This window comes from Rana temporaria, chromosome 1 (assembly GCF_905171775.1).
Source record: "Rana temporaria chromosome 1, aRanTem1.1, whole genome shotgun sequence".
Lineage (NCBI taxonomy): Eukaryota > Metazoa > Chordata > Amphibia > Anura > Ranidae > Rana > Rana temporaria.
This window is the reverse complement of record NC_053489.1, coordinates 288758392-288769465: the sequence shown is the minus strand read 5'-3', so window position 1 is coordinate 288769465 and position 11074 is coordinate 288758392. Positions and strand designations below refer to the sequence as shown.

At 40.2% G+C, this 11074-nt stretch overlaps 1 protein-coding gene across 1 annotated transcript; it reads left to right on the top strand.

The window, feature by feature from the left end:
- Positions 1-311: 311 nt before the first annotated feature.
- On the top strand, positions 312-8921 carry LOC120943612 (D(4) dopamine receptor-like). Its single transcript, XM_040357003.1, has 3 exons — positions 312-625; positions 2794-3798; positions 6992-8921. Exons 2-3 carry the CDS (start codon positions 2850-2852, stop codon positions 7288-7290), a joined length of 1248 nt encoding a protein of 415 aa, XP_040212937.1. The 5' UTR covers positions 312-625; positions 2794-2849; the 3' UTR covers positions 7291-8921.
- Positions 8922-11074: the final 2153 nt, after the last annotated feature.

Genomic DNA, 11074 nt, shown 5'->3' with positions numbered 1-11074 from the left:
CTTATACTGAAATCTTCTAACCTATGTTTTCTGGTTGCTTGGGGGTTACTGCATTTCACAGCTTATATTATCTCTGAGCTGCATTATTGCTTTTCTACAGCTGGGTGGGAAGGTCCCGGAAGAGAGAAAGGGTTATATCACTAAACAGCATTCCAGATTGCCCTTTCAAGGAATAAGCACAAAATTGCTAGTGTATAGTATGGAGCGAGGGGGGGCTGTTAATTACATTCAGGGTTAGGCGTCAATGATAATTAATTAGCACTTCTAATGTAAACCTTTGCTCACTTAATCATCAGCAGCTCTTTTATTTGGCTGCAGGGCTCCTGGGCTCTCTCCTATAAGATGCAATGCAGAAGGTTGCAGCTGTCATTGAGTGTGCACCTAAAGACAGAAAGTAAGCCAAATAATGTATTTTAGCTGGTGATGCTAAATACATATTATATTAAAAATATTAACAACACCAGCTAAAACTACCAATACTACAGCAAGCGGAAAATGAAAATGTTGTTGGTTTTGGTGAACAGACATTTGACATTCTACTGCCCCTGCTGGTCTGGAATAATCTATAAAAGGAAATGAATTGCAGCTGCTAGCCTTTTAGCAAACCCACACTCCTAGGTTTCAGGTAAGACCATTGTTAATAACAAGAAGCGCACAATTTTCCTAAACCTGGCATACTGATACATGAAAACTTTCCTGATCCATCTTTTCCCAGGGACATATTTTATTTAGGACTGTTAAGGGTTGAAAGCTTTTTTTTTTTTTTTTGCATTTAATTCTAAATTAATTTAAAAATGTTGGTAGATTTTCTGTAGTTTGCGTAATATTATTTGTCTATGTATGGACTGGCTACAAAAGACCTTTAACCACTTCCATAACTGGCCTATTCATTTTTCACTATTTATTAATATATATATATATATATATATATATATTAGTGTGTGTGTGTGTATTTTTTTTTATTTCAGGCAGACACCCTAGGGAATAAAATTGCAACTTTTTATCTCGCACGGTATTTGCGCAACAATTTTTCATGAATTAAAAAAATAACAAAAATTGTAAAGTTAAAATCTCCATAGGTGCTTTAATTTTTTTTTTTTTTTTTTTTTTTTTTTTTTTACAGGTTACCAGTTTAGAGTAAGGCCCCTTTTACACTGGGGTGGGAGGCGCGGTGGCGGTATAGCGCAGCTAAAAATAGCGGCGCTATACCGTCGGAATTCCTGCGGGATTCGGCCACTAGCGGTGCGGTATTAACCCCCGCTAGCGGCCGATAAAGGGTTAATACCGCCCGCAATGTGCCTCTGCAGAGGCGCATTGCGGGCGGTATTACCGCGGTTTCCCATTGTTTTAAATGGGGGAAGGAGCAGTATACATCCGGCTTTCACATTGAGGTTGCTGGGCAGGAGTTTTTCAGGCAGTATAGCAGCACTCCTCAGTGTGAAAGGGGTCTAACAGAGGAGGTCTAGTGCTAGAATTGTTGCTTGCGCTCGACGATACCTCACGTGTGGTTTGACCGGTTGTTACAGGTGTATGTTCGCTTCTGAGAGCGAGCGACAGGGGGCGTTTTTTTTTTTCTTTTGACACTTACTTTGATTTACTTAACTTTTTTTTTTTTTTTATCACTTTTATTCATATTACAGGGAATGTAAACATCCCTTGTAATATGAATTGTTTGTGACAGGTCCTTTTTATGGAGAGATGCAGGGTCAATAAGACCCCACATCTCTCCTCCAGGCTGGAAAGCATGAGATCGGTAAAAAAAAAAATCCTGTTCACAATCCTGGCCCAGAAGTGATGTCATGACATTGCACCCGGGACTCCGAGGGTCATAGAGATGACTGGTGACCAATTGGTCACCGTAAATCTCTATGGTCGTCATCCAGCGGCGGCCAGTTCTTTCAACGGGGCCCCGATGGCGCGGGAGAGCCCGGAGAAGCACCCGATGGCAGGGGGGGTTGTCCCCTCCTGTCGCCTGTAAGAACGATCAATCGGTGGAACTGCTGCTATGATCGTTCTTATGGTGCACAGAATTTGGCTGACAACAAGGATATCTGAATGATGCCTGTTGCTGCAGGCATATGCACTTGAAAGTGCACTGAAAGTAAACTTGAAGTGCAGTCGCTGTAGATCTGAGGGGGACAGACAAGAAAAATATAAAAAACAGCATTTTAGCTTGCACATGATTGGATGGTAAAATCAACAGAGCTTCTTCTCATTTCAGAGCTTCCCCTCAGATCTACAGCGATCGCACTTTCAATTGTACTTGTAGTGGAACGTTTATTTGCCTTTCGTAAATGACCCCCATAGGGTTTTAAAGTGACCTTTTATGTAATAAAACACTGCTGTAGTATTGAAAATGGCGAATAAGTATAGGATGGTCTTTTGTTATGGCGTAGACTCTGTTCATCAGCCTGAACTACAGGTATATGGAGGATGCTAAGAGAAGACAACGTTTATTAAAAATAAAGTGGTGCCTAGTAGAGCAATGGTAAATAAGCAATGTGATTGATGGTAAAGACAGAGTTGCACTCAAAGTATAGCATATGCTACTGCATGGTTTTGTATGTGTGGTGACAAACGATACATCTGGTTGTCTTCCCTGTCTACAAGACAATCAGAAGTAGTCTTGGTAGAATGATATTTGGGAACCCATCAGTCCTTCCCGGCATTAAAATGGGGCAGAGTCTTTTGCGCTAACTAGTTGACTTATATGAACCTCAAAATTGGCCAAGCTATAACCTGCACTCGTAATTTGATCAACAAAACATTATTTCAATATATCTTTCTTTGCAGGTTGGAAATCCATCTCCTGATTAGCGTGCACCACAAGAATCCTTTGCTGCTTAGACATGTCCATTTTGCTCAGAGCTTTGACAAATTTCTCTGCCTGGAACAGAAGCACTATGGAGATGGACCAGACACACATGGCAGGAAGGGGGTGGTGCACTGATGGTGACCATACACTAAAGATTGGCATCGTCACCACCTTGGGGTGTCTGATCATCCTGGGGAATTTATTTGTACTACTTGTTATTGCCTCATCTGTTTCTGGCTGGTCACGTAATAGTCGCTATATTCTTATCTCTTTGACTGGCACAGATGTCACATTGGCTTTGGTAGTGGTTCCACTCAATCTGTATGGAAGCATTGTGTTGGAGCCAGGTGATGAAGATGAAGAAGATTCTGCTCTTGGACCTTACTGTCACATTGTGGCCTTTCTAAATTCCTCAGTGTTTGCCTCTTCTATTTATTCATTGGCCAACATTAGCCTGGAGCGATATGTGGCCGTGTTCTTTCCTTTGCACTATAACCGAGTAATGAGTCGCCGCAGAGTTAAGCTATTAATTGCAGCAGCCTGGTTGTTGCCTCCTGTATTCTTGTTTCCCATTTCCATCCCAGGTGGCACAGTGATACATGTCTATTTTTCCCGAGCCTCTCTCATCTGTAACCCAGACTATGCTAGCAACGTGACTTACTCTCTAATGCTGACCATAGTCATATTTTTCCCTTGCTCAGCAATAGTCACATTTGCCAACCTGCGACTATGGAGAGTTGCAAGGATGCAAAGCAGAAGGATGAGTGTGTGTTTGTCTGGCAGAAACAAACAAGGTGTTGCCACAGTGTGTGAGAATGTGGATGGCAGCATACCAGTTCACCTAAGCAGAGGCAGGCCTGCAACCGATGAAATTGGGGACAGAGGCCCACGTAAAGGAGATGCTGCATCCAAGGTGCTAATTCCTGTGGTCTGTGTGTTCTACATTTGCTGGGCACCATGCATGGTTACTATCCTATATAATGGTAAGAACCTCCTTAAATGCAATAGTTTAAGATTTCATGGTTTTCAGGTATTTGCAGAATAAAAGGGCGCAGTGTATGTATTGTCAAAATGTTTTTCTTGGCTTTGGAAAGAGTGGGGACGGTTTGGCTACCTGTTAATTTTTTCTTCTATCTGCGGCTCCATTGGAGAGCTATGCCCTTAAAGTGTAAGTAAACCCACTCTTAACCACTTGCCGACCGCGCACCGTCGTTATACGTCCACAAGGTGGCTCGGCTGGGCGAGAGCACGTAATATGACGTCCTCTCTCCCAGCCGCCACTAGGGGCCCCCCGCTCGCCCCCGACTCCCGTGCGTGTGCCCGGCGGGCGCGATCGCCGCCGGGCACACGCGATCGCTCAGTACAGAGCGGGGACCGGGAGCTGTGTGTGTAAACACACAGCTCCCGGTCCTGTCAGCAGGGGAAATGCTAATCTTCGGTTCATACAATGTATGAACAGAAGATCAGTGTTTCCCCTAGTGAGGCCACCCCCCCCACAGTAAGAACACACCCAGGCATACTTAACCCCTTCCCCGCCCCCTAGTGTTAACCCCTTCACTGCCAGTGGCATTTTTATAGTAATCCAATGCATTTTTATAGCACTGATCGCTATAAAAATGCCAATGGTCCCAAAAATGTGTCAAAAGTGTCCTGAAGTGTCCGCCATAATGTCGCAGTACCGAAAAAAAAAATCGCTGATCGCCGCCATTACTAGTAAAAAAATATATAATAAAAATGTCATAAAAATACCCCCTATTTTGTAAACGCTATAACTTTTGCGCAAACCAATCAATAAACGCTTATTGCGATTTTTTTTTTTTTTACGAAAAATATGTAGAAGAAAACGTATCGGCCTAAACTGAGGAAAAAAAATGTTTTTATATATATTTTTGGGGGATATTTATTATAGCAAAATGTAAAAAATATTAATTTTTTTCAAAATTGTCGCTCTATTTTTGTTTATAGCGCAAAAACTAAAAACCGCAGAGGTGATCAAATACCACCAAAAGAAAGCTCTATTTGTGGGAAAAAAATGGCGCCAATTTTGTTTGGGAGCCACGTCGCACGACCGCGCAATTGTCTGTTAAAGCGACGCAGTCCCGAATCGCAAAAAGTACTCTGGTCTTTGGGCAGCAATATGGTCCGGGGGGTAAGTGGTTAAAGTGCAAGTAAACCCTCCCTATCGTTTTCAGCCAAGGAAGCTGCCATCTTTGCCTCTGTTTAATCTACAACTGCCATGATGCTGCACATGTGATCAGTTTAGACACCAGCCATTGGATGGCATGACAGTTTGGTCGAGAGCACAACCAATGGTAGTGTTGCATTTCTGGCGCATGCTGGAAATGGAATGTTTTTTGGGTGGATTTACTTCTGCTTTAAGCTGGTTCCACCATGAATCACAAATGGGGGGGCAAATGGATTGTATTCTGACAGTGACACCTGCTTCTCTAAGAATACAATGAGTAGCAGATGTTTGAAGAATATTTTCCAACATGTTTCTTTGACAGAAATTTATCGTAAAAATCGACTTTTGCGTGGGGAAGGCCACACACTGATAGAAACTTGCTCACTCCTGCATTACCAGATGATGACTTTGTCTATGGCTAGCTTTACTTTCTGTCCTGCTGATTTTTCGATTTTTATTATTTTAGACATGTGTAGAGGAATAAGCTGTAATACTTGCCTCATTCCTTCACTCTGGTAGGCTTCCACTATGCTGTGTGTCTGGTCCCCCAAAGGCTCTTATATTTAGTGCCCTGGCATCTCCTAAAATGCAGGGCCAGCAGTTCTGCACTGTACATGCAGATGGTGATGGCCCACCTACAACCCAGACCATTGGAGAGACTACCTAAGCACTGATGAAGAATAAGGGAAGTATTGCAGTTTATTCCTCTACCACCTAGACTTACTGAGTTGTTAAACATTTTTTTTTATTTTTTTTATTCCTGACTCACTTAACCAGTTGCCGCACGCCTATTTACTACGTCAGAATGGCATGGGCAGGCAGATTGGCGTACAGGTACAGCCATTTAAATCTGCCGCCCAGCGTGCGCGCACCCGCCGCATGCCTCTTGAGTGCGGCCGTGGGTCCTGGGAACTCGATGTTCCCGGGAGTCCCGCGATTGCGGTCGGCAAGAGCAGAACGGGGGAATGCCTTTGTAAACAAGGCATTCCCCTATTCTGCCTAGAGACATTGTCACTGATGACCGTTCCCCGTGATCGGGAATGGTCATCAGTGATGTGTCACGTGTAGCCACGCCCCCAACAGTAAGAATCACTTCCTAGGGAACTTTTAACCTCTGCAGTGCCACCTAGTGGTTAACCCCTTCGCTGCCAGAGTAATTTTTACAGTAATCGGTGCATTTTTATAGCACTGATCGCTGTAAAAATGACAATGGTCCCAAAATAGTGTCAAGATAAAAATCGCTGATTGCCGCCATAACTAGTAAAAAAAAAGATTAATAAAAATGCCCAAAACAGTCCCCTATTTTGTAGAAGCTATAACTTTTGCGCAAACCAATCGATATATATATATATATATATATATATATATATATATATATATATATATATATATATATATATATATATATATATATATATATATATATATATATATATATATATATTTTTTTATAACTTTTGCGCAAACCAATCGATATATATATATATATATATATATATATATATATATATATATATATATATATATATATATATATATATATATATATATATATATATATATATATATATATATATATATTTTTTTTTTTACCAAAAATATGTAGAACAATATGTATCGGCCTAATCTATGGAAAATAATGTTTTTTTTATGTATTTTTGGGGGATATTATAGTAAAAAGTAAAAAATATTGCTTTTTTCAAAATTTTAGTTTATAGCACAAAAAAAAAAAATCGCAGAGGCGATCAAATACCCCCAAAAGAAAGCTCTATTTGTGGGGGAAAAAAGGACGTCAATTTTTGTTTGGGATCCACGTCGCACGGCCGTGCAATTGTCAGTTAAAGCGACGCAGTGCCGAATCGCAAAAACTGGTCTGGTCTTTAACCACCAAAATGGTCCGGGGCTTAAGCGGTTAAGCAAGGAAATATCTGGAATGTTTAGTTCATGACATTTTTTCATTTATTCTCTAACAGTGTTTTTCTCTCTCTCAGCTATTACCCATAAAAGAGTTCCAGAATGGGTGGAGTTTGTAGCCTTGTGGCTTCCAAGTGGAAATGGCTTCCTCAACTGTTTTGTGTACTTTTGGATCAACAGGAGCTTTCGACACAAATTTAGACAACTAGGAAGAAAATTGTTCCTATGGCGTGGCTGCTGGACCCATCGGAAAAGTCGTAAAAAGGCACCCCGTATCAAAGTCACAAACAATGCGTTGACAATTTTACAAGAAAGGTCCTGCAGTGTGTCATCAACTTGCATGCTACTTCCACAGGCAGCAGACTCTGTTTTATAATCTTAATCGGAGATGGCTCACTATGCTGAAACCTATTCATAATATCTATTTAAACCAGCGGTCTCTTTTGTAACCTAAAACTTCAATGTGTGCGCATTTGCCACACTGTTATACACTGTGTGGCATAAAGCCCTCTGAAGCTTCAAATGGTTTCCAAATATTTCACAAAGTATCTTCTATTTATTTCAATTTTACACAGTTATGGCCATGGGATTTTGGAATGTGACCACCTGGTTTATCAAATGCTGTATGCTTGATTTATAGCTGTACTATGATGCAAGGTGCAGAAGATGCCATACTTAATGGACCCAAAAGAAAAAAAAAAATGGCAAAAAAATAAATAAAAAAAATAGCAAGAATATTTCTGCTGCTAGAATGGGGCTGAATGGATGTTTTTATATTTGTTTTATTTATATTGTAGGACAATGCCACCCAATAGAGATGAGTGGGATTTGTTGAGTGAATGAGCAATCGCCCTTTTTGCCTTTCTGGGATGATTGATATTGTGTAATCCGAACCAGCAGTTGGAGTATTCTTGTCCAGTCCTTTGGTGACATTCAGACAGAACTGGCCATAGATATGGTCACCCTGTATTACAATAAAAGAGATTGAAAAAAAAAAAAGGGCAGCAGGGGTCCTTCGCTGGTGGTAATGTGCTGTCAGGGACAGGCCAAGAAATTAAATGTTTACTCCTAGGCTATCAAATCTCAACCAACGTTGTTGGGCAGACTAGTTCTAAATGGGACCACTACATTTGAATGGACAGTTAAATTATTTTAGTTTGCTATGGTGAATGACCTGTTTTAAATACATTCACTTTGCCATTAATTACTGGATGTATTTAAATTATAAAATTAACATTACTTTTTTCTTGTATATGGGGCATTGGTAAAAAAAATTAAATAACGTCCTGGGTAATTTGGTGTACTTTATGGCAGACCTGTAGGTTTAGTCATTGTTGGATTCTCCATGTCTTTCAGTGCCCCAATTTAACCCTTCCATATACAGGGTCCATTGCTTACCCCTTAAGAGTAAAGACGTCAGATGCTATTAAAGTTATCTAAATAGGCCAGTATATCTCTACGGGTGAAACTGGAATACTGGTACAATCTGTAGTGGCTTCAGCTTTTTCTAAATGGGATCCCTCATTTTGTATTTTAGGTATATTGTAAATATGTAGCTTAGAAAATGTTTCAACATAAACCTTCTATGGATCCTTTAGTAAAGTTGTAAGGCATTCAATGCCTAGCCGGGACCAAATGTGTCATTCACCACAGGCAGTGTTTTTTTTTTTTTTCTTTATAATATATTAGAGAAGTGATTCCTTGTGCTTGTCATTACTTGCCCATGAACTAAATGACTTAATATGCATAATGGCATTCACATAATTAATTATTCTTCTGTATGTTACATATTCATTAAACTAACTAGGATGAAAATGCAACAGAAAAATAACGAACTAAACCAAATCTTTACAAACAAGGGTGACTTTACTGAGGACCACTGCCCTTCAATTCTTTATATCTTAAGTTATTTTAAAATAATCTGTCACTTCTTGATTGGTTGCATTCTATATATCCATGTTAAAGTTTATGCAGCATATGAATAGGTTCTTCCTAGAAAAAAAAAAACACTTTACAAGAGGACCGTTGGCCATATGATTAATGCACAGCAGTCTTATGGGACGGAATTCATTTATTAGATAAACTTGTACTGCACCATCCTGAATCGGCTTTGCTACCAAAAGTTTTGATACATGTGTACCTTAATCTATTAAATGAATTGGGTCGCTGTTCTGCAGGTCATATGGATATAAGCTTCTATTCTGATGTTCCCTTATAGTCAGTAACCATTAATTCACTGGTGTTACCATTCCTACCCATAGGAGCCAATCTGCCTTCTATTCCTACTTATTGGACAAATGAAGGAAATGTCACCTTTAGAAGTCTGAGAGTGACAGACACCATGCAAGTGAGGCTGTACTGAAAAAAGCTGCACCAGACAGAGCAGCCATAGCTCTCCATAGCCTTACAATGTCTGGCTGTATTGTCTTTATAGTATCAACTTTGCCCCTGTGTTTTATCAAAGCCGTGCATGAGAACATCTTCAGAATGACCGACTCGGGGTAGTTGAACTCAAGTCTATAATATTTTCTACCGAATAATTGCACTGCTAAGTTTACTAGAAGTTTAGTTTTCATTAAATGGTCCTACCATCCATCTATGTAAAAAAAAAAAAAAAAAAAAAGTCCCAGACTGATTTGTTTAAAATTATTTTCCTGATTTGCTTTATATTTTATTTGTATGTCTTGTGCTTTTACAGTATTTCTGTGTTTGTATATAGTTACTGACCTTTAAAAAAAATTAAGAGAAATGTAAAATATTAATCAAAATAAAGCTTCAGGCCTGATGTAAATGCTTGTCCTAATTATTTTAACCTTCCATTTTTACTATTACCTAATAATGCCTAGTACACACGTCGGGAAAACTGCAGTGTTTTTCCTTTTTGGCCAGGAAAACCGAATGTGTGTATGCTCCTTGGCAGTTTTCCCGACAGGAAAACAGCGGTTTAAAAAATGAGAACATGTCATGGTTTTTTTTTTTCCTGCAATTTTCCTATGGGAAACATACACCCGGCCGGTTTTCCTGACCAAAGTTCTCCTGGCAGTTTTCCTATCGGGAGGGGGGGGGGGGGGAGGAGGACAGAGCCGGTTCCCGGTTTTCCTGGCGGACTTTTGACTGTCGGGGAAAACAGATCGTGTGTACTAGGCATTAGAGTTTAAAGTATATCTAAACCAAAAAATTATTTATTTAAAGTGGTTGTAACTCGAAGAAAAAAAATATCCTGTGTCAGATATACAGCATAGTGCTTGAGCAGTGTCATTTGTCCCTCCTCTATGCTGTAAAAATACCTGGTTGATCCTGCCTGTTCCTGTGTCCCCCTTAGTGTGCTGACCGCGGTAATCGTGGCTGCCGATCCATGATGCCGTGGTCGGTTTACATGCCTTTGTCGTCCCGCAGTCTTTCCCTCTCTCTTCCTACCTGACTGTCAGTTTGGGAATGTGTGTGTGTGTGTGAGAAATCTCCTCCCCCATCCCTCCCATCCCACCCCTATTCTGCTGTGGCTGTAAAATTTTATTCTGGAATCCCCTCTGTTATAGCAAGGTATATTATGCAGTGTGTTTTTTTTTTTTTTTTTTTATTATGCAGCAAAATACCTGATTTCAGAGTGCCGATGTGTTCTCCTCTACTCCCGGCTGATGTCAGAGGGCACTTTAGTAGGGAGGGTGCCAGGAGGTCCTGTGACCGCACAGTGGCGCTGTAAAAATAAGCCATTTTTTGCTGCATAATTAAAAGAAAAACATACACTGCACAGTACATCTTGCTGTAACAGGGGATTCCAGAATTTGTGATTTTACAACTGCTTTAAACTTACCAGTCCTTCAAAATGGTGATTCCTATTAGTTTGCAACTTTTGGGCTTTTTCCCCCTCTTCTACTTGGTGGTGATCCTGCCAGTAACACACTTCTGTCTTTGAGTGACAATGCTTTGTTTTTGCACTGCATCTATAGAGGTTGCCACCCTAGATTGCACTCTGGATTTGCACTACACATCCCTCCTCTATTACACAGGGAGTAGTTCTTTTGTAGTTCATAGAAATCTTAAACTTATAAGATTGCAGTGAAGTTACAAGGATAATTTTGGCCAGGTACAGAAAAACAAATGTGGCCACAGCATTAAAGCACTGGTAAGTTGCAATATATTAAAGCGGGAGTTCACCCAAA

Excerpts from the sequence above, each read along its gene's own strand:
- LOC120943612 (XM_040357003.1), top strand. The coding sequence starts at position 2,850 with ATGTCCATTTTGCTCAGAGCTTTGACAAATTTCTCTGCCTGGAACAGA. Across the intron at positions 3,799-6,991 it reads GGTTACTATCCTATATAATG|CTATTACCCATAAAAGAGTT; the intron begins GTAAGAACCTCC and ends TCTCTCTCTCAG.